This window comes from Etheostoma spectabile, chromosome 14, assembly GCF_008692095.1.
Source record: "Etheostoma spectabile isolate EspeVRDwgs_2016 chromosome 14, UIUC_Espe_1.0, whole genome shotgun sequence".
Lineage (NCBI taxonomy): Eukaryota > Metazoa > Chordata > Actinopteri > Perciformes > Percidae > Etheostoma > Etheostoma spectabile.
The window spans coordinates 8,688,846-8,713,466 of record NC_045746.1 but is presented as its reverse complement, the minus strand read 5'-3'; the positions used below and the strand labels follow the sequence as shown (position 1 = coordinate 8,713,466).

At 41.2% G+C, this 24,621-nt stretch overlaps 1 protein-coding gene across 2 annotated transcripts in view; it reads left to right on the top strand.

Moving 5' to 3' along the window:
• The window catches only part of angpt2b (angiopoietin 2b), a 33,170-nt gene that overhangs the window by 748 nt on the left and 7,801 nt on the right, over positions 1-24,621 (top strand). The window contains exons 2-9 of one of the 2 annotated variants that reach the window (XR_004334926.1): positions 4,553-4,708; positions 5,938-6,059; positions 8,109-8,341; positions 8,868-8,992; positions 12,426-12,527; positions 16,440-16,606; positions 19,977-20,107; positions 20,325-20,771. Coding sequence is in view for 1 of the 2 variants with exons in the window: in XM_032535232.1 (XP_032391123.1) it covers positions 4,553-4,708; positions 5,938-6,059; positions 8,109-8,341; positions 8,868-8,992; positions 12,426-12,527; positions 16,440-16,606; positions 19,977-20,107; positions 20,325-20,485 (1,197 nt within the window). In the remaining variant the exon portion in view is untranslated. Of the gene's footprint in view, positions 1-4,552; positions 4,709-5,937; positions 6,060-8,108; positions 8,342-8,867; positions 8,993-12,425; positions 12,528-16,439; positions 16,607-19,976; positions 20,108-20,324; positions 20,996-24,621 lie in introns of those variants that run through there. The other variant, XM_032535232.1, reaches the window with a different exon arrangement.

Genomic DNA, 24,621 nt, shown 5'->3' with positions numbered 1-24,621 from the left:
CCCCCCCCCCCCCCCCCCCCCCTTCCCCACACACACAGGCAACAAGCACTCAGAAACTTCACTCTTTAGTCCTGTTTATAAGCCAAAGCCGGCTGAAAGCTTTGTGTACCAGACTCAGTTGACAAAATATAGTATAGCATGTTCCTCAGTGGAAAAAAATGTAGTTTATCTGCTGGAGACACATTTCAGCATGGCTGTTAGCCTATGCAGTTCCATTTATTTGGATTACGACCGACTAAAATGAAATGATGCGATTAAAAGTGGCTTCACAATAGTGTTTTCATCGGTAAGGTCATCAGGGCACTGAATCACCGATGGGCCATTGTCTAGGACAGACTGACTGACACGGCACCCCTCTCGACCCGTCTCTCTATTCTCGTCTGCATCACTCATAGAATATTTATGGCACACACTAATCCTCGGGCCGTTTATAAGGGTTTGGGTCGAGTGTTTAGATTGGCTGGCTGAGAGCAAACATGTTGATTATATTTCAGGATTTGAAAATGGGATATTAGGAACGCTCTTCCAGTGCTTCTGTCACACCCTGCTCTCACTCACCATAAGACTGTCTGAGTTTTCCTCCTTCCTCCTCTTTCCCCAGTCTCCACTCCTCTCTATCCATCTCCTTCACTTCTATCTGGACCGTTCTGCCCCTCTGGAATGAGGAATGTGTCCAATCTCACACCTTGACTTGACCACCACCATATCTCAAGCTCTTTGTGTCTTGCCGACTCTCTCAACACACACCCGTGAACACGCACACACTATATATACACACACACACACACATAATTCCCAAGTGCGCACTTTGTCTGATGCTCAGTCTATGAACTGGAGACCAAGTTCCAAGGGAAGCATCCCATGAGGCCCCACTGCATGTGTGTTTGAGACAGTGTGAGAAAGAGATAGTGCGTACACTATGTTATTAATGCATACAGTCTGCAAAGCATCACAAATAGCACTCATCTTGGGCACATTATGTGCAGCATGGAGTTTTTGCTCTTTCACTCCCTCTCCACCAGAGCTGTGATATGAGCGGCCATTAAGGAAATGCCGTTTAAATCCCCCCCCGTCTTCAGAAAAAGCTCTGCTGACACATATCTTGCTCTGTTGCCAAAAGTCCTCCACATAATGTCTGGAATGAACACAAAGATCCAAGCTTTCAACACATTACCCCCACCAGGCCATAGTGATGCTTCAATGATCGCACTGTAGGTGGAATTTCCTCATAAACACAGCACGACCCCAGAGACCCTCTTTTAGATATGCATAAGGTTATGCTGACCTTTGACCCCCAGATGGCAAAGCCTTTTCAGCACATTGTGGAGCTCATTAAGCCTACCTGCATAAGTTTGGGGAGAAATTGGTGACATGCATGCGGAGGAGCTTGAGGCAACTGTGTGTCTGTTAAACTTACGTACGATTTCCCTCAAAGCTCCCCTGGGATAATGTGACCTTTACTATGAGCCTTCAACTGAAACCCCTTGAAAAAAAACACACACACACACACAAACTCAGGAGCACACACGCTAATCCAGCATGTTTCGCAGACAAATCTTCAAGTAGACGAGCGCAACAGGACTCTATCAATGTTCCACATTCCTTTGGTGATTCCAAGAAGAACCTAGTGTTTGTTTTCTTCTCATCTAACCCCCCAGTGTAGCCCCTCCATCTAGTCCTTCTGCTGCCCTGAGGGATTGGCAAAAGGGACGTGATCATGCTTCTGTTAGTGCTTTTAAGGGCCTGTGCAGATTATGCTATTGCAGATATATTGCAAATAGATCAAGGTGGCTAGGCTACCCTTAGGTGACCGAATTTCCCAAAGTATGTCACCCACGTTATTCACACTATTCATTGGTCTCCATTGTCTTTTATTTCCCTAAACACACACCCATTGTCTCTATCTTGAACATTCTCTTACTATGGCCTTTGACGTAAGAACATCTTAAAGAGTCAGTTCATCCAAATTACAAAAAATATATTTGCTCACTTTTGTTCTATCAAGCTGTTTAGGCATGAGATATTTTTGGTTTCATCTGGCCAAGGTTTTGTGAGATATGCATCTAATATGACAGGGGTGAAAGGAACTTTATTTGTGGCACTTGCAGCATTGGAAAAAGTACATTTAAATGAGAGTCTACATGCCGTGCTAGCGGCTCTGTTAGACTGTGCTTTGAGCTAAATGCTAATGTCCACATGCTAACATGTGTCCAATGACAATGCAAACATGCTGATGTTTAGCAGGTATACCATGTACCATGTTAACAAGCTTAGTTTCCCGTGTTAGCATATAGCACTAGCAAATCTAGAAAAGACTGGGGATCATTAAAACAATAGCATACGTTATCTGGGAACCATGAATATTTGCACAAAGATATTTTTCTTGGATAAGTGAAAACTTCGACCTGCTAAACTAGTTTAAATGTCAGGGATCTTAACATCCTTTTCATTATTTCTCTGGGGACTATAAACGTCTACACACAATTTCATGGCAACACAGCTCCCATTTCTTTTTTTAATAGTTCAGTAGAGACTCATGTGGTGGCTCGTCCGATATTACCATCCTTTATTGAAACTCCAGATTAAAATCCATCAGTAACATCTTGTCCTGGTTACTCTGGATAACCCACAGAACACTCCGTCAACCATTTTCAAGGGGACATATTCTTCAACAGAAAGTAGTTCCAATGACAACTATCCACTGTGAGATCTGTGGATTACCCATAGTAACAGGGAGATTGTGGAAGGAGATGTCACTTGAAATTGTTGTAAATGTCACTATGAAATGCTGTGGGCACCAAAACCAAACTTTTCATTCTTGTACATTGTATTGGGGCGGAGGCTGTTATCCAATTGAAACCAAAGCTATCTGCTAAGTGAGACAATGTCTTCTTATCATTTTGGTGATTCTTCAGACCAATAATGCATTTAACTGTGGTGCAAAGTTGGGTTTGCATGGTGTTGCAATGACACACCAATCAAGTCTGCATTGCCATGGAAAAATATTCATTCCTGTTCTTCACAATCATTGCCATCCTGATTATTATTTTCCACAACACTGTGCGTGTTTCCCCTCTCCTCTGTAATTGTAACGGAGAACAAATGTGTCCATTGGCTCGGCAATTAAGATGTGAAGTGATACAACTCCCGTGATTTTCTCCACACTGATCACTTCCTCGTAGGCACAATAAAATGGAATTATTCCTCCCAAATGTGATGTATCTGGCTGCATAGTGCAGCGTGTGTGCGACAGAGCGGCAATTAATGCAATTGGCAGTGGGAGATGGAGCGGATCAAGACCTCTGGATTGAGAAGGCTGTAATAGGAACACTTTGGACAGGCGGCTGATAGCAGCTTCAATACATGAGGCTGATTAGGATGCAGGGATCTTTGGTTCTTCTTTTGGAGTTGGCTTTGATCCGCTTGGTAATCTCTTCATAACCTTCGTTATGAGGGGATTATTTCTGCTGTCTCAGTTGTGCTTAAGAAGCAAACTGTGAGAGACGGATTTACAGAGCAAGAGGGAGGAAGTGGGAGAGTTTGAAAGAAAGAGGGAGTGAGACGGATCAAGAGGAAGTGAGAGACAATGACAGAAAGATTACTAGCAGGCAAACAATTTAATTGCAGATTCATCTCTAGTTGCCCACTTGGATCAGTATTTTTATACTGCATAAAAGATAGAAAAGCCCTCTCCTGTGACAATGTATTATCATAATCCCATTCTCTCTGAGATGGCCATTCGCATTGAAATAAAAACAAACAATCGTCGTCTCATTTCAATTCTCTTCGATTTCTGTGAATAGCCAATCATGAGCTAGATACTTTGGAATGTTTTCTCCTTAGAGACTTCATTTTGCAGTCATGTGGTTTAATGAGTAAAGTCTGATCTTTTCTCGCCACAAAAGTCATAAATATTAATGTTCTACGGTTCGATATTCTAATTTGCTTTATTGCACGGCACAGGCCATTGCCCGTTAAACGTCAAACAAAATTCCATCATTCATGGCAGGGAAAGCCGAGTTTGTCTTGCAGATGCCGTCTCGCTCAAACCGAAAACATTAATAAGAAAAGCTATTTATTGAAGCAAGATGGATGCCATGCTATTTTTACTCCCTCTGCAACACATGATGCTTCTGTCTCTGACCTAGTGATTGATTACAGAGTAGGCAACTACGCCTAAAGTCCTGCACACAAATTTCATGATGTCTGCCTCTTGGTGTATTTCATTAATGTTCTTTTTTAAAATCCTAGTGAAACACCTATACATTGAATAATTGTATTGCAAGGGTTAGTATTTGCCTGAGGTAGACATGCAGGTGGATATAGTACGTGGCGAGACACTGAAAGTGCCCTAGATATACTATGTTCCATGACTCCATCACAGTACCTAGACAGACGGAGGAGAAAAACACAGATCACCCACAAGGTTGCAACATTCACAATGCATCAAGCTATTAGTAAACATATTTCCTCCTAAAAAAATGATTATCACCAGATTGAAACTAGGGAATATGGATCATTTTCTCTAAAATTCTGCTTGTTCTCCGTACAGCTGGAGCACTTCATCCAGGAGAATGTGCGTTCTGGGATGGAGGAAATGAAAAGAACTGCGGTACACACCCAGACAGCTGCCATGCTGGAAATGGGAACCAACCTCCTCAGCCAATCAGCGGAGCAGACTCGCAAACTGACAGACGTTGAGACCCAGGTGAGCCCATCAGGAAGCATTTGAGTGAGCCTGAGACAACTTGTTTGCAGCCAATCCAAATTAACAACTGTGGTCACAGTCATGCAAAAACAACTGATGTCACTTGCCGAACACTTGGCGAAAAGCTAATTAAATGTAAATCAGATGTAACCCGCTGAGAAGCCATGCCCAAAGGTGGAGGCAACCGCTTAAAAACAGCTGGTATTTGGTTCTACAGGCTTTGATTGACACAATGAGTTGAGCTCGCCGTATGACAACAAGCCAATTAAAACATAAAGCTCAGTAGCACAACACAGATGTGTCTTCAATCATGCCATGGAGCTGTTATTACAGATTGGGCTGTTTTGGTCCTCATGCTTTCTTTTCCCCTTATCAAAGTTAATATGAAAAAGCAACCTGTACAAATATCTGAGCTGCTTTGTTCAAGTTTTTGTTTCATCTGCAACTTCAAAACATGTCACAGGTGCATGTGAGATAATTCTTGCTCAAGTTTTCATTTCAAGATCCAATAATGAGCATTATGAGCCTTGTGATGTGCTGTTTATGTCCAAGGGTGCTTTTTAAGAATTCAGCTGGTGGGCAGGCCTTTTTTTCCCCCCGCCAATCTTTTAATTAGTTCCTCTCATCACTCTCATCAAGGGTTGCAAAATTCTGTAAGTGTTCAAGTTGGAAACTTTCAGTGGGAATTAACAGGATTTAGACGGAAATATAGGGGTTATTTGCAGAGGCTGTGTTTACCATGCCGACAGAAACAAACATTTTATCATATCATAAGCTGACACAATCCATTTATTTGCTAAATTAATCCATTAGTTTGTCAAATACATTAATTGTAAAATTTACCATGTGGTAAGTTAGCTTGCTAGCAAGTAAACTAATGGAGAAAGGTACTTTGAACATTTGTCCTGACAATGTTGGCTGTGTGCAAACAGGGTTTAAAGTGAATTACTAATTTATAAAAAATAAACTCATTTAGTACAACAGATTAGTCCTAAATTATCAAGCTAAATTGAGCTTTATCCCACATGAAGACAGCTAGCTAGCAAAAACTAACAATTCAATTAAATGGTCTTACTTTTTTTGGCATTGCACGATTATTCAATTGAAATTGTGCAAAACATTTGAATTTCCCAAATTGTCTAAGCCATGCATTTGCAACCCTAGTCCCATCTATTCTTCATCACTGCACATACTGTTAAATTTATTCTTCTGTTTTTATCCATCTGTAGGTGTTAAACCAGACAAGTCGCCTGGAGATCCAGCTGCTCGAGTACACGCTCTTCACTAACCGCCTGGAGAAACATATTCTCCTGCAGACTCAGGAGATCTCACGCCTCAGTGATAAAAACAGGTGAGCACACCCACCCTTCAAAAGCTTATCAGGCAAGGGCATGTTTAGGCACTGCAGGACTTCCAGGCTGGGTTTGCCGTTAGGTTTTTACTGTGCATAGGCACTTCATTTTCAGATCCACTGTTACTTTAAGTGGTAAATCATTCATTCTCTTATTTCATCTTAAGGTCATGTGATGTAGTCATATCTGCGGGTACTATTGCTTTTCACTTCCCACTGAAAATCACCAAGAAAATTATTCAAGAACTGTGCTTACAACAATGTCGTGTTTTTTGGGGGATTTTCTGTGAGTAAGGCTTTGGTTACTGTAGGTTGCACTACTTTCTTTACTCACTTAGCTGCTTTTTCTTTCATGATTACAAGTGAGCTGTAGGAAACATAACACACATCTCTTCCTGAGCACTATGGAATGTTCACTCAGCTATTTGACAATCGGGTGGCATCCTGTAAAGGCCTTCAAAAGTAGAGTATATTATACTGTTTAATATACTGTATGTACAAGCAGATGTATGAAAAAAGTTGTTGAATGACTCTGAAAAACAGGGCACTTACGAACAATGTAATGTGTGTTGTGTAAGTATGTGTGTGTTAGCCAATGAATGGGCAGTGCGTGTCAGGAGGGGTTTCCCATTCTTCTCTCTAGGAACACACAGAGGTTAAGCACGGGGTGCTGGGTGGTGTGAAAGGGAGCTTGTGTTTTTTCTCTTTGTATCACATTGTTTATCATTCCATCCATCTGTACCAAGTGTGACCGGGAGAACACAGTGCCCCAGCTCTAACACCTGTTACACAGCTGCCCCTGCTTGGCCCATGCTCTGCCCCTTTTTGGCCCTCGTCCTTCATGTCGGTGACATGGCTCTGGCATGCAAATAAATGAATACATCTTCATAAGGGTAAACACCATAACGGGACGCAAAACATTAGAAAGGTCATAGTAGATTTGCGGCCAGGCAGCTGTGGAATGAACTGTGTTGGTTGTAGGCGGCTACTGCTGCTGATCCTTGAGGGCATGGAGCCAGTTTTTGAACTGCTGCCAACTTGAAAGAGCAGAGAGTCCTGTTTGTTTTCATAGGCATTGGATGTAAAATACTACTGGCAGGAAGTGCAGCATTTTGCAGAGAGAGGGTGAGAGCAGTCTGATAGCAAAATACATTACAATAATAATAAAAAATAGCACCAGATCATAAGCATAACAGTTTAATTGCTCAGGATACAATGTGATCCAAAAGGCCATGTTCATCCTGTCAAACCCTCGAACTGTTTAAACATTGCTGTGCGGGTTTACTGTCGCACGTTTCACTTTGACTGTTCCTCAAAGTAAAATACACACAATGGAAAACAATTTGTTAGCTTGCTTTGCCACTTTTATTGAGTGGTCCCCCACAGAGCAAATATGAAATGGTAGTGATGTTAGAAATGATTTGGATTGATCCAGCCTTTCTTGCAGGGCATATACTGAGCAGCTGCCCAAAACGGGAGATTGAGGATACTTGTTTGGTGCAGCGGCGGCGTGTGCACAGGGCTGAAAAGTAGCTTGTTCAATCTGGGTGGCTGGATTGTTTCAATAAATAACTGCTGCACAGTCGTTACTCAAAGCCATAATGATCAGGCTGCAGGGATTTATGATCTTCATTTGGAGGTGGGACGGACACACACAGACACAGACACACACACACACACACACACTCACTCACTCACTCACACACACACACACGCACCCCTCATGGCTATGATCGACATACTTAGCATGCAGGCCCATCTGTGAATGCTGCTGCAGTACAGGTGTTTATATGATGTTAGCCCAACGAGACTGTCATGCTGATGTCTATTACTCATCATCATGTGAATGTGCAGGCTCTGCTGAGAGATGTTCATGCTAAATGAATGGATTCTCCACCCGCACCCAATCTCTTATACCTTACTCCACCCATACCATTCAGTTTGCATCTTAAAACTTGATATCATTTTATGTCTTTTGATTTTATTTTTTTTAAATTAAGTCACAACTAGATTCAATGATGTTTTGCTTTTTTTTGTCTTTTTTTTTAGTTTTCTGGAACAGAGGCTGTTAGCGCTGGAGGCTAGGTACGGGAAGGAGTTGCAGGGCTTGCAGAGCGAAAAGCAGCAGCTTCAAGAGCTTCTGGAGAGGCAGAGTCGACTGGTCAGTCAGTTCCAGGGTGAACTGGGCAGCTCCCCGCTAAACGGCACCTCACTGCAGAGACAGCAGGTCGCGCTCACAGACACCGTTCAGCAGCTGCTGGCACTGGTCAACCACTGCAATGGTAAGGCTGAGGGCTTCACTGTCTTTGAATAAGTAAACTGTACAACCAACATCAATTACTTTAAAGAAAAGATATAGATTTACATAAATATGTTATGTAGGTGGAACAGAGATTACCCAATAGCCTAATAATTAATATGAAACGGAGGACAGATTACTCACTCTGTAGTATTTGGCATACAATTATATATTATATTCCTATGATTCATTACTTCCTTAGTGCAAAAAAGACATCTGCATCAATAAAAACTTAATTTAATTTAGGTAAAAAAGGGATCTACTGTGTTACAATTAATGAACATGGGATTTGTAATATAGGCTAAAAAAGTATGAATATCATCTAGAACAGCTTGTGATTCAAATCCCGGGCACACTACGCACATGTCTGCACCGCAGACGTTGCAGGCCTAAGCCAGAGCTTACCGTTACAAGAGAACTCCCATATGGGGTTGGGATTTGTGTGCAAAGCCCATAAGGTTGCCATCTGTAAATAAAAGGCCAGCCTGTTTTGTTTTTTTTTCCCCCAGAAATCACCAATATGCCCAAGGAGCAGCCGCTTAGTTTCAGGGACTGCGCGGACATCCTGCGATCTGGAGTGACAGCGAGTGGAATATATAGCATACGCCTCCCTAACTCCACGCAGACTGTCAAGGTAGTAAGGCTTTAAAGGTCATTGGCCTTTTCTTGTAAATATCACCTAACAGACTGTGACATGAAACTTTTTGCGAGACATTTTACCCATTTGTCGTTCAGTATTTAGCACTGGGATCATTTCTTTCGGCCCTGCATGCGTACTGTAAAGCTCATAAAAACTACATAATGACATTCAGAGAGCTTATCATTACTTTTTGGATTGCATAAACACTGGACAAACAAGTGTAATGTCATGGTAATCTGCAAGGGCTTTTTTGTGTAGAGTTTGATGGAAATTGCCATGCTGGTTTACAGAGAGCTAAAGTAATAAGCAACAGGAGCATCATGCCCTGCAGGGTTCACGGTGAGTGTGCGCTGCTGAATGCAAAGTCAGAAAAGCTTAGTATGTACCTCCGCTGACCTGAAGTACAGCTGACTCTTGCTAACTCAACCATGAGATCCACCAGCAGGCTATCCTTTCTCTAAATCACAGCTAGCTGCGGCTGGGATCTTCACTCTCAGAGCTTAAACACAGAAAAAGAAAGAGCAGTTTTTTTTTCTTATTCATTACTTTCAGTCTAGTTTGCTGGTTGGCACCATCTCCTTCCACCTCTGTACCCCCCCCCCCCCCCCCCCCTCCCGTTCTTCTCTTTATTTCCTGTGGCAAGGCAGCCAGGTGTTATGCACTTGTGCCATGTGTTTCCTGCCAACTGGGGGTAATGTACGTTTCCACTGATGCAAGTTTGTACTTCCCAAATCATTGCTGCTTTCAATCTATGCCATCCAATTCCAGTGTGGCAATCTGGGTGGCTGCGTAAAAGTGGGGCAGATACAAATTGCCCTATTTTTTAAAGCAGAGAGCGGGCTTTCTCAGTCGGACCAGAGACAAAAAGCATGCACGTGTGGAATGCAGATTTTGCTATAAGGGACTTATTATTAACCATCAATGTAATTTTTAATTACCAAGGCTGTGAATAATAATGGTGTTTACAGACCAAATATTTCATCTGGATCAGCTCTCTTTTTTTTTTTTTTTACTTTTCATAACTCTGTTGTGCATACTTTGGAGAGCGACATACACAAAGGGCTCATAACATTAAGCACAAATTGTGCCCCGTGAAGCAAAATCTTCTTTTTTAAATCATAAAAACGGTTAACTCCTCTGAATTTCTCCATTTTCTTCTAATGGCTTGGCCCTCACTGACTCCTTGCTGGCTTACAGGTGGATTTGGAGTATTTATTATGGACCTGGTCTAAATCAGAATAACGACCACATTTGGGAAATGACTTAAATGAATCAATTTCAAGATCCTGTTTGTATTCAGTGTGAGGCTTTTAAGGCCAGAACATTGGCTTAATGTGCTAGCGGGTAATCACAGTATATTGCCAGTCTACACTTTACCTTTCAGAGGTAAAAGACCTGAGTGCCTTTTGACCTTCATTTAGCTTTCCTATTCTGGGTGAGTGCTGGAAACTCTCATTGCATTAAAGCAGAAAATAGCCAGTTGAGTTGTCGAAATAGAGAGAGCCGTTGGGATGCTGTCCACAAAACCAGCATCTGTACCGTCCAGCTCTTGAGACAGGTCAGGGTATAGTTCACATGTTGGACAGCATCCAAGCAACCAGCGGAGCAAATCCATTTGGTTTCATCAGTAATTAACCACAGTGCAGGTCGGAGAGGGTATTGGCTGGGGCGCTATCTATGATTTGAGGTGACAACATTTCATAGAGAGATTCAAACATAGTGCCAAAGAAAACTGACAACGTCCTACCCTGTAGCTTTGAGGTATGCAAGCTGAATGCACTAGTCCAATTGAAAAGGATCTAATCTCACCACCCACGGGAGAAATTCACCCATTTTATTTAATCACAATACCGAAGGAAAGCTGGAATAGGTCCAGTCGAACACCTTGAATATGAAAAACAAGTCCCTTAATAAGTCTAAATTTCAATTTCTGTCACTATATGAATAGCGCAATCTGCTCCTATTTGTCCTCCCAAACATATCCTACATGTGGCAAAATGTGCAGGCAAGTAAGAAAGAAAACAGTGTGTCTAACCAAAAACGCAGATGCCTTTTCCTCAGCCCCCCACTCAAGGGGATAAGAGAACATGCTGATATGTTAGTTTTTCCTTCCCACCTGGGTCATATCATTGCGTGACACACTGCAATGTTGGGTCCACCCCCTCTCGTACCCCCCCTCCCCCCCACCCCCCAATTCCTGAGGCTTCCAAGGCATCCTTCGAATAACAGAGAGTATAGTGTGTTTTATTTCTTTGTGTAATTACTTTTCTCTGGTAAATCCCTCCGTAACTGAACTCAGGTTATTGACTCATACACCTGCGATTGTATATGTTGGTCTCCCTAAGCTGCACAAAATGTATGCTGAATTGTCTATTGTACAAATATTAGTTGTGCTCTGTGTGGTTGACATTGGACAGCGAAGCCATGTGGCATATGAATAGGTCCCTCATCAGGATAAGGAAATCACGCTTGCCAGTCTTCTGCCTACTATGCCAACCTCCTGCAGACCTAAATGGATATAGGAAAAGGCAGGATGTTTAAAAACATACACAATTAATGCAATATTGGTACCGATATTGGTACCAATATGGTACCAAAACCAAAACAATATTTTTACATTCTGCTTAAGCTAGAGAATATTAACACGTTTTAACCTATGTGTTAATTATTTGGAAATGACCACACAGCTTTTAATATTCGTTATAAACAGTGGAGAAAGTGTCTATATTAATTGTGGTTAAATGGGAATTATGCCACTTGTCAATATTTCTATATCAACAATGAATCAACGGATTATGTGTAATGCGAAGTGAGTCATTTTTCTACAGAACATTAAGTCCTCTCTTGGCTCATTGTTTTGCACACTGGACTTTTAGTCATTGAAATATTGTTTTGGTTTATGGCCAACAAATTTTATTCTTTTTGGTTTAGTCTCAGCAACCTTATTTTCTACCACTGCGGGTCGCTCTGATATACCCACTATACACCACTGGCCCAGCACCAAACAACTGTAAAGAACAACCCAGTTAACACAGTGGGGCATTTAGCTGTTTCAGAGCCAGATAATTCCCTCATAGCCATGGAGACCCAGGGAGAGGGAATATTGGAGTTGCATTTGCCGGGTGGCGTGAAACACAGCTCCAATGTAATGCCGTGTGTCTGGAGAGTGGGGGAAAATGATTGTGGAAAATGCGGTGACTACAAAGCGATAATATGTCTATGTTGTATTTACCGCTTGTGACAAAAACAATGAATAACTTTTCCTATATTGACTATAAGTTGATTAGATTTACAGTAGAAGCCAAAGAATGCAACCAAGCAACACTTTTTTGACTCAAACACCATATCTTCAGCACTAAAAATGCATTTATTCTTATGACCCAGCCCCAAGGAATAAAAGCTTCTAAATCTGCATGTGTTTCCACAGGTGTTCTGTGACATGAAGACTAGAGGTGGTGGGTGGACGGTGCTGCAGCATCGGAGAAACGGCTCCGTTAACTTTCATCGTGGGTGGAGTGACTACAAAATGGTGAGTTCTGCAGATGAGATAGGGTTAAAGTGCGTCATCATTAGAATAGGTAGTTTGGATCGGTATTGTGGGACTGGACAGGAGGTTCCAATAAGCATCCACACGTTATTCGGCATGGAGAGGCGTGGGATACCGGCTAGCCTGTGATCCCAGGTGACCTGCGGTTGTTGTATTTGGCCGCCCTCGTGTCCTCTACCACCCCCCATGTTATTGCACCTGCTCGCTTTCCCTCTCCGTGTCATACTCCCACACACCCATATACACACGCTCATATACATACAGACAAACAGACACAGAAAGACAGACACACATGCTGTAATTGAACCTCATCACAAAAGGTTTCTCAATAGAATCAATATTCCGTTTTGTGCAATAGAGAGAAAAAAACATATGCTCGCAAAGCCTTTTTCCACTGTGTTACGTTACACACAGAACGGTGAGGCTAGTTTGGGACTGAGCGGAGTAGCAATGTGTTTCTCCCATGCCAAAAAAAATCAATTGCCACGGCTTGGAAATAGGATGCATAGAGTACTGCGACTGCAAACCGAAAGAGTGAGAAAGAGAGAGAAAAACAAAAGCTTTAAAAAAAAAAAAAAAAAACTCTTTCAAGAACAATATTTTTACAAGTGGATGATAAATATTTGGTTACAGTTGGGGCGTGGGAGCACAGGGGCCCTGTAGATGGCAGATAACGTATGTACTAAAATGCTTCGCTGCCTTGGACCGCACTGTGGTCAGCGTTGATCAAATGTTGCAACCCAGGGCCTTGCTGGTCAAATGATGAATGCTCCAAGGCTCTCACTATATATTTACTCTCACTTAAGACCAATAACAAACCGAGAGTTTGACAGCTAGACAAAGTGACTTAGGACTCAGAGGTACACAGAGGAGAAAATGTCCTTCTGTAAGACTGAATACAGAATGCTTAATAGCTGCATGATGTAGAGTTTGATTACTTGCAGGTATGTCTTGAAAATATCATCAGTCTTACTTGGTTCCATGCTTCTTCACAGTCAGATGACATACACATTGATTCTTTTTAGGGTTCCAACCGAAGTACATAGGAACTTTCTACCAACCAAATGATGTTGGTACTACTAGAGCAGTGATTCCCAAAGTGTCGGGTCGGGACCCACATGGGGGTCGCGAGCCAGAGAGGGCGGGTCGCAAGTTGATTTTCAGAAATAAAATTTAAAATTTAAAAACGATTAGAAATAGCTAATGTCAGCCATGATTTTAACACAAGATAAAACTAGTGGCTAAATTTAAAATAAAACCAAGCAATTAAATAAAAAGGGAACAGCTCTTTTGATTTTCTTTGACCTCTCTGACCCCTGAGGTCTTTGCGACAGATTTACGACATATAAGCCACAGAATCAGTTGTAGCAGGTCGGCGTGCAGCGCGACTGAATGTGGAGGATGATCTCCGAGTAGCGGTCTCCAACATTAAACCAACATTGGACTTGCTGTGCTCCAAACATATTGCACATCCATCTCATTAGGGGAGGTTAAGTTCAAATTAAAGTAATGAGTAAATTACTGTAGAATAATGTTATGTCTGTGGTGTTATTTTGTGTTGTCAATGTGCTCGTGTTTGGATACGCCTATAGTGCGTGAGCGGTTGCGCGCAATGTTTATATACATTTGTAGTGGGGGGGTCGCAAGTCACTTGCAGGGGGTCGTGGGCTGAAAGTTTTGGGAACCCCTGTACTAGAGAACCTATTCGCAGCATTACTAAATCAATTGTTGCTGAATTTCGGTACGTAAGCGGTGGTGCAGACGGAGAAAGACTACGCCGCCTTCTAGTTACAGTGAGTCCCGGTGTGGCTGATGTAGCGGTCGTAAGTGTTGTTGCCCTTTTCAAAACGCCACGCAGACACCCTTAGCTGCAATATAATAAAACGGCAAGCCAAATGCGGGTAACGCAACACCTCCTCTTAGACACGCACAACAGCGTTATTTATGCCCTGTTGGTAGACTGACAGGCTGGAGGTTGTAGGTCAACGCAAAGCAACTTTATTTCTATAGCAGATTTTAGCAACGGGCCTATTCAAAACGCGTTACACTAAACGTTAAAGAGCAATAAACGACTACTTAAAACAACCATGAAAGAGATGGAAAATAAAAATACAATAAGATACAAGAATAAAAGTTACAGTGTAGTGTAAAAAAAAAAGAATATTTGATGTAATAAGTTGTAGGGATGGGTTGGGGAAGGGAGAGGGAGGTGGGGAGGTTTTTTTTTTATTTTGTGGGGTGTGTAAATGGGACAAATAGGTTTGGAATTATTTTATAACTGAAATTAATTATTTGCTATTACAGAGAGAAAGTACTGCAAAAGCGTCTCTTTGGATACCATCAGAGAATTTCAGGTGCCGATACCGGCAGAAATGTGAGCGGTACCCCCCAACCCCAACACACATTCTGAGCAACAACCTCGACACAAACCTCTGTGAGTCTCATTAGCAGCAGCCACATTACTCCCTCTTCTTACGCAGCCTCTTTGAATAGAACATTAGTTGTTATTATAATTTTCCTGGGTTGGCAAAATCCATTCCCATAGAGCGGAGCCGTTTATGTCAAAGCCAGCACGCCCATGTGGCTCACTGTATCTGTTTACATTTAACGCTGCGGTGAAATCATATTCGTATTACTGTGGTCTGTTAATATCGTTTAAGATTGACTCCTGGACTGGTGCAGAGTTATTTCCTTGACGCTGCTCTTTTACACACTTGTTTCTTTAAATCCCACCTCCGTATATTGTACGAATGGTTGATGAATTAAAGGAAAGCTGCCAGAACAGCTTATCTCATAATCTACTGGAAGAATCAACATCATTCCTAAAAAATAGATATTCCCTGAGTTGATGCGTTACCGACGGTGGTGGAGAGTGCTGTCTAACAAAAATCTCGATCGATCAATAACCACTGCTGTGCAAACTGTACTAATGGCTGTACTAACTGTACTAAAGTGATACAAGGAATTATATTTTCTTTCTTTTTTTAACTTTGTTGCCCAAATTAAACTCAGCAGGCCATTTTAGCAACACAATACAATACACTTAAACTCTTTCAATGACAGGTCAAAGCAACAAAAAATAAATAATAAAAAGGGTCACCTTGTGGTTGAACTTCATTCAACACCCATACTGATTACATAAAAGCAGGATATATAAACCATTGGAATTATATTTTCTTTTATAAGGTGAGAAAGTGCTCCGCAACATGACCACAACAGTGCCACTGAGAAGTATTTATGCTATACCCACATATGAATACTAACATTTAACTTTCATTTTTCTAATCATTACACTAACAAGTAGCCTATTTAATGATGGGTCCTATGAGGTTTCCACTTATTGCAGCATTGATCCTTGTCTTATTTGGGGGACAATTGGGTCCAGCTATAACACAGAACTCTCATCATTTTTTAAGTAAATACACCGTTTAGAGTGCCCTGTTCTTAAGCATTTTTTTGTTTCACTCCTCAAAAAAATATTTCCTATGTTGTTGCAGAGTTTATTCTGCATCGGTGAGCGCTCAGTGTTGTTTTCGATTGCCAAAAAGTGATAGAAAACTCAAGTTCATGTGCAGCTCCCTAGTTCAAACAAACACTAGATCTGTCCACAAAGCCAAGTTTTACTTTACTCTGTGTTGCAAGCACAGAGGAGCACTGGTAGGATATTAAAGTAAATTAAAGTCTCAACTGACTTGCTCCTTGCTTTGGGAGTGGAGTATTTCACTTCATAGACGCAGCGGACTGTCGTAGGCCATCAACATGATTAATGTGATTTTTAAATTGAGGTTCATTTTTTTTTAATATTAACTCCAAAAAACACTTGGCAGGTCACTGGTAAAATACCCCAGAATATTTTCATGTTCCATTGTTTCTCTGTGTTTGTGTCTAATCCAGGGCTTTGGAGAGCCGTCTGGGGAACACTGGCTCGGGAATGAGATCATCCACAAGCTGACCAGCTCCCAGGAATACAGCCTGCATGTGCAGCTAAAAGACAGAGAGGGGAACGAAGCTTTCTCACATTACGATCGCTTCTACACAGACGGAGAGGACAACAACTACAGGTACCAGCATTAACGCTCATGTTGTCCTTGGGTCAAATTGACCCGTTTTCCTATTCATTTTCTTTTTAACTACTCAATTGTAATTACCCAAAATAACATGATTGGAAAAAAAATATTTAAGTGGTTTTGAAATAGTATTGAGTAAAAGTTGACAAATTCCAGTCTGTGATTATCCGTCAACATACTTTTATTTAATTTTAGTCTTAATAATTCCTAATTTCTGCTTTTCTAACTCAAACATTGGGTATAGTTTCCTATAAATGAGGTTTATTGACCATAAATTCCAAAAATAACTGTAAAGCTAAAGTTAATAAGTTAGTGTTATATAGTTTTGAAAACGTCAAAAAATTGACAAACGTTGAAAAAACTGGTCACAAATTTTGAAAAAAGGGAGAAAAAGGTAAGAAAAACTTAGAAACATCGATAGAAAGCATCAACAAAAGTGTTCATTTTCAGATTTGACGGGAAGACAACACAAGGGTTAAATAGCATTTAAATTCATAACTGAACATGCAGGCTTCTGATGATTTAGTGCTCAGGTCCAAATTGACTATTTTATTTACTAAATCATCCAATTAGCAAATCATAGTTATAGTATTATTATTACATAGCACAACATATGACAAAATGCTAAACTAAAACACTCCTTTTACACTAGGGCTGCACAATATGACCTAAAATCCAAACCACGATTAATTGCACATTTTACCTCGATAAACGATAAATGAACCATAATTAAAAAAAAATTTTAACAATTCTTTTTGAATATAGTAGTAGTATGTAGTATAGTATTGTAATAGGCTATGCAAAATATTCCTTAACTGCTTATAGCTTTATTTAGCTAGTTAGTCCTAACTTTGAATGAGCAAGTTGCGTTTTAAGCTCCTCTTTTTTCTGCTTGTGGAGAGCTACATGACACATGACACTATATAGATAAGAGTATTAGTATTAGTATTAAGAGTACACCAGGCAGACCCACAGCTGACAACCTGCAGGTGGAGCGGTTTCAGTAAAGGTGTTACTTTGTGTCGAAAACGCACAAAACATCAACGAGTCTGGAGCTGTCCGCGGTCACGGAGTGTGGAAAATGTGTCAAAGCCTCCCAGACAGGTGAACCGAGACTCCGTTTCCTACTCGTTGGTCTGTTAATTTAATTATTCATACAAACCGTAATCAACCGGTCAAACTGCCAAGCTTTCTTATCCCTGAACACAGAAGTTAAGGAACTACCTGGACTATTTTTAAGAATGTCGTTGAGCTTAGTGGAGGGCACGCAGACACTTTCACCTGCGTCCATTTTTCTTCTCCCAGCGTGGCTACCGCTGCCCCTGAAAATCCCCAAGGGGAGCCACTTCCACTAGAGTAGAACAGGAAGGCTCAGCAATACCTGCCCCTGCCAGGACCTAACAACTCATACCGAGCTCCTCGGCGAGCCTGCAATCACTAACAAGATTACGTGTGGGTGTGCTGAAGCCAAAAATAGTAACTAAAATAGTTCAGCTTATATTTCATATAAATTCATAGGAATTTGCCCTTGTTTTGGGAAAGTTTATGGGGATTGATGCTCTGACAGATGAAGAATCATAATCACATGTGGGTGTATGCTTTCCAAGGTCCCTAATACTGCGGCAAATTGCATTTGCCCGTATTTGTTCCACATAATTAGCGCGATGAAACTGAACGTTTCACAATTTCGCTTTAGGCAACCCTGTGTGAGGTGAAGCACCTGACTGCATACAATCACCTATGGAGCTTGCTACCTCTGAGATCATGCTCTGTGTAACTAGTTCAATATGTACCAGCTTTACTAGAATGCTCGAGATGCTGGTTTCGTCTGTGGGATTATATTAAACCTCCCAAGCCGGAGCTGTGGTGCTATGCAACTAGTCAGCCGAAGCAATTCTCCTCCCCAGCTGCATCCAGTGTGAGCAACATGCAGGTCTTCACCCTAAAACTCAGTACCATTATTCATGATGGTGCATTAATCATCAGCATGACAGATCCCTTTCCTCTTTGAGGTAGCCAAGAACAGCCATTCTTAGAGAAAAACCGATGGTCGACATTCCTTTTAATGTTACAGTATATTTGTCATTAAAAGGATACAATAACAATATGAAAAGACAGTCACCTTGAAAAGGATTAGCATGTGGTCTGTGGTATTGGTGGAATAGCTGAACTAATACATCTGGAAGTCATAGCTAATGCTAAGGTTCTGCACAATAAGAAGAGCTGGCACAGTCTACTCTTTCCAATGGGATATCCTGTAGCCTGCGGTTGCCATCCTGTCTAATTTGATAGTTTTTAATTTTCACCACATCGCCGAGAAAAGTTAAGTTGTCTCACAAAAATATCCCCCTCATGAATTATTCCAGCCTCTCTGCTATTCCATCAATATTCCCATCCCAAGCACTGTCATTTCAAACTCCCCTCCTGCTGCCGCTCATGATGTGTTACCCTGCCCTGTGAACTTCGATACTGGAGAGGAGGGTTCTTCATTTAGTCCTCACAGACAGCGTGCCCTGGGCTACGGTGGATGGGTCACGTAGCTCAGGGGCAAGTCCGGTACTAACGAGACAGAATGACAGGGCTGAGAGGAGGCCAGACAGCAAGGCTGACCTCTTGGTCCACTCTCTTCAGCCCAGTACTGACACACGCACACACATGCACACACACTCGCACATGCACCCAAACTATTGCTGGGGTCGCTGTATGAAATCGAGGAGCGACTCAATTTAACTTGGGCCGAGATTTCTTTCATAATGTTTGGGTTCTTTCACAAAGCACAGCATGAAGGAAAAAATAATGAGTTCTTTAGGTCAGTTTTTGTATTGATGTTTGGTAACAATGGAAACCTAAGGCTATGATCTTCTACAGTGGTCTACAGGTAGTAGTTTCTTTTAAACATATTACTGCACAAGGCACAGCTGTACAAAGACTCTAAATGAGAAGGTAGAGCTGTAGTAGAGAAGAACATCGTGTCTTGCCCTACTTCTACCGCATCTATACTACACAAGTCAGACAAAAGAGTGACAAATTAAAAGTGTACTGCAAGCTGTCTCCGACACAGCAGCTCCAACCAAAGAAAGTTGGGGACACCAAGTTAGACAAGCTGCTTCTCTCATTACTCTGGTATCCTGCAGTGTTAAGGTACACAGATCAGCCGGTTTGTTAAACATGATTGCCCCGCATTCACTTTACCGACATAACATTAAATTCTTTCAGGAAAAAATGAGTTCAAACCGGGCGGTAATCACTCACTGCCATGCAGAGCTGCCAACAAGCAAAGTTGCCCCACGCAGAGTTCAATAATAAAAAGTGGATTTTTATTGAAATTCTTTGCTCTTTTACACATTTTTTTCTCAAAATCCAGCCTCCATGCCGAGGGCTTCAGTGGCACTGCTGGACGGACCAGCAGCCTCACCCACACTGGCACCCAGTTCAGCACCAAGGACAGAGACAACGACAGCTGCACCTGCAAGTGTGCCCAGCTCGCATCTGGAGGTCCGCAACTTCCCTCGACTCATAACACATCTTGTTAAACATTTCTGCCCACCCCCTTATAAAAGTCCCAAAGTGCATTTCATTTTCCCTCTGGCCCAATATAAAGTTACTGCTGACTTACAGCTGTACATTTGGGTGTTACATTTCATGAGGTTTAAATTGAATTAATTCTGCCTCTCTTTTTTTCCCTGAACTCTCCGACCCATTCCCTTTCCAGGTTGGTGGTTCGAGGCTTGCGGCCCATCCAACCTGAACGGCATCTATTACCCCAGCTCGTCCAGTGTGGTTCGCTACAACGGCATCAAGTGGTACTATTGGAAGGGTCCAAATCTGATGGCAACCACGACAACCATGATGGTGCGGCCGGCAAACTTCTGACGACACTGGCTCTTTCATGATGTCAGATTATAAAGTGAATGTCGCCTCTGATGAATATACTGACCAATACTCAATGGCAATTGAATCCGAGTGTTTGTGGTTTCAGCTTCTGGACATCTTGTAGGGGGGGCTTTCGCAATTGCTTGAGCAGATGTGCCGACACTTTATAAAATTACTGGTTTTAGTGAAATACTGAGTGAGAAATTCAACCAACAATATTTATTAACAAAATGTTGCCAGACTATATTTCAATACGGATTGTTCAGCTGAGAGAGGAATGGGCTTTGTTACAGATGACAAAAACACAACTAACATCACATTATGCAGTTACATATAATCAGTTACTCAGCCCAAAATTAAATAAAATTGAATAATGGATAAATGTTTAGAGACACTTTATCTTACTACCTATTTTTATATTAAAGTATGAAAACTTACATTGTGTTTGATGTAAATAAATGTGACCAATAATTCACAGCCTTGTATATAGTTTACAAGAAGTCAACTGATAATCTACTATAAAGTTTCAATTTCACACTAAATGCTTGGAATGTGGTACTTGTGTTACACGTGATGTCAGATACTAAGTTATAGTTCTTCTATGCAATGGCCTATTGTAACTTTAGTCCAGTAGCATTATCAGACTGTAAAACGTCAGTACTTGTTTAAAACTGTGGTTCAGTCCATACATAATGTAATGTAAGCTAACCTACAGTGACTTCAATGGTTTACCACTGTTAATAAAACAACACCTTAAAGAACAGCAACAACAACAGGCTTTGCCCTTTGCTGTATCTTCCAGAGGGCTTTTCACAATGAAATATTCACAATTCTTTCCAGGCACGCCTGTCATAAAACTTTATTTGTGAGAGATTTTTGCTCATAAAAGTACATCATACACTTTCACTGGTGTGATTAACTTTTAAAAAATGAAACATTTGTAATAACATCGGGGAACAAAGCTGTAAATTAAATTTTTACTTTGTCAAAAATAATAAAATCCTATATCTTTTTGGGTGCCTATAATCCACACTGCCAGGTGCTTGTTACCATGTAAGCTATATAAACTCCAACAAGCCACACATGCTGGACTCAGGAAGTAAAATGGGTACTGCCGACCATTGATCTGATGAATCATCCGATAAGAGTGGTCCCTGTGGTACCCATTAGAAAGTGGATGGTTTCACCTCCACTAACTATGACCTGGGTATCCCTGTGTACGCTGGGGACAGAAGACACGCACGTTGGCTGTCCGTGTCTGCAATGTGCTAATTGTTCAGTCGCTTTCTTATTCCAAATGGGAAAACTGCTCTGCAGTCAGGAGTGCAAGATAAAAAAAAACCCACACACAAACAAAAAGACAAGACAAAGACATTGTGCACGTACAATTGCTGTGCTCCATTCACTGAAGGACAAAAAGACAGAACACGTAACGATCTTGTCTCCTTTGCCTAATGCAATTCCGAAGTGTGATTCATTCTGACTGCTGCAAATTTAATACAAACGCAGCAATCAGACATTAAGCATAATGAACTGTGAGTCAGGTCTCTGTGTTTTTACATGGCCTGCTTATTCAAATCCATTTCAGAGATACTTAAAAAATAAACATGAAAAGGAGATCATTTCTTTTTTTTTACAAATAAATAGCTTAAATAAATAGCTTTTTATGTATGGCTTCAATGAATCTGAAGGACTTACGCATGCTCAACTGCTTTTGATTTACTACTCTATTAGGAAAATATTCAGGAGCAGCTCAAGACAGTAAAATTACTCAAAGGGATAATAGCGCTGAGACTGGGCCTGACCATACTGTAGCTTAAAGGTGTGTATAATATATGATGCAATCATGCTAGAATCTCTGAGGAAACTACGAATATCACCATGACCTACGGGTTGTGACGATAGACCTGAGCCACGCAACGTACTGTGCAAGCAGAAAAGCACCCACACGAAAAAACACACTCACATGCTCTGCTGGCATGCAGTGACCCCATTGCTAAACAAGTTTATTACGACCTCCAACGGCTGGAGAGGCGATAGATCACAGCGGGGGGGGAGGCCACGGGTGAATCCATCAAAGCAACTTTAATAAAGACCACTTGATTTGGCCTGCTGGCTCCACAGATGAAATGGTTGTTTTCAGGTCTAGTGAAGCAGACCAAAGGCTAGGCCACACTGCTGCTCTACTTGTCCCAGTCCCTGTTTATCAGATGGGTTATTTGTAGGCGCAGAGAGACAGGGAGATAGTTACTTTAGCTTTAGAACTGTTACAATCCTTTAAACGCCACAAATTTTTGGGACGCGCTATTAAGGCACGCATATTCTGTGATTTGGGCATCAGGAAGCTACGCGGGAGGAAAATTGTGGATGGCTGTCAGAAACTAACCTCCTTGAGCAGAATTGGTGTTTGAATAGCTAAGTTCAGTTTCAAATTTGCCTTTCCAGCTGGTTCGCTCGACAAGAGTGAAGTTATGTTATGACATGTTATGTCAATGTGAATGTATTTACCATCGGAGTAAGTCGAGTCTAAAGTACCACTTGCTGGCGAAGCATACAGCCAATGTAGAAACCCCCCCCCCCCCCCCCCCCCCCCCCCGCCAAAGGCAGGCCATGCAGGATAGTATGTCATGTGGTCATAGGTCAGATCTGTTGTTGCTTGATAAGCTTGAGTTTTCCATTTTACACTCGTTGCTTATTTTTTGAACATACAGTAACTTTGAGGTTATTCTAGAGAATGATCTAGACAGTGTTTTTAAATGTTTTAGATTGTTGCAATAATAATACCATTTGCATAAAGCAAGCATATTTGGCCACTCGCATGTCGATAAAACCTTTGAAAAAAAACTTGAAAAATGTCCTTTTTAAAAAGACAATTAGAACCGAGAAAAATGTGTGATTCATGGATTAATCGCAAGTTAACTATGGACAATCATGCAATTACTCATGATTAAACACTTACTTACTGAATTTTGTCAAAAATACTTAGTATTTGACTTGTATCTCTATTAGCTCCTAAGGCAGTGTAAACAGTTCTACAAATCTAAAACTTAAGCTCTTTTTTGGTATTCATTCACTTGAGCAATCAATCATCCTTGTTATTGGGACAGGATTTGCTCAAGACTTAATTCTGTCTGATGGTTAAGTCTTGTAAGACCACAGGGATTTCAAAGAAACCGAATATGCATACAAGTACAGAAACTGCTATTGTTTTAACTAACTTTGAATAGGAATAGTTTGACATTTTTGGGAAAATATGTGTATCCCTTTTCTTACTTAGCGTTAAATGAGAAGATCAATACAACTGCCTGTGTGATAAATATGTAGGGTAGCTAGACCAGTGGGCAATTAGCTTAGCTTAAAGACGGGAAACGGGAAAACAGCAAGCTTTTTCTGAAGGTAACAAAATACGCCAACAGCACTCTTAAGATCAAGCCTTAACATGTTATATATATATATATTTAAACCACACAAAAATTGTAGCGCATCTCCATGTCCAGACAGAGAGCCTTCTCACCTTGTGTTACTGATGTTAATTTGACCACTGAGCAGTTTGTCCACTGTGTTTCCTTGCCCTGAACACCAACGTCGCTAACTGTGCAGATACGGACAAGAGCTGTAAGCTAGCTAGCAATGAACCGTGTGCGTGTCGCAGTTCAACCTCGGACTTACTCAAGTTGAACATCTCAACTCGCAGATTCATGTTCATATGAGTCTGCTTGCACACCATTGGCAAATTCGCCTCACATTTTTTCTGAACACAGTAAAAATGACAAGATGTGATATTACAGTTGGTTATGTGCTCCAGGAAGTCACTGCGCCTAGCAAAAATAAAGTCCTCCATGGAACTGGAACTGTATATGGCAGATTTGAAATTTGCACACTACAGCTATTAAAGATGAAAAAAATAAGTCATGTGTTCATTAGTGAGCTTTAGAGGTACTGGTATGGGCTATTTTGTTAACTTTGGACTGAGCCATGTTAAGTATCTGTCAGTACTATCTAGTCAGTCTTTACGCTAAGCTAGCTAGCTGGCTGCAGCTTTATATGTAGCAGACAGATATGAGCGTGGTATTAAACTTCTCATCTTACTGCTTTCAAGAAAGCCAACCAAGATGTCTTATTGTTCTATTATGTAA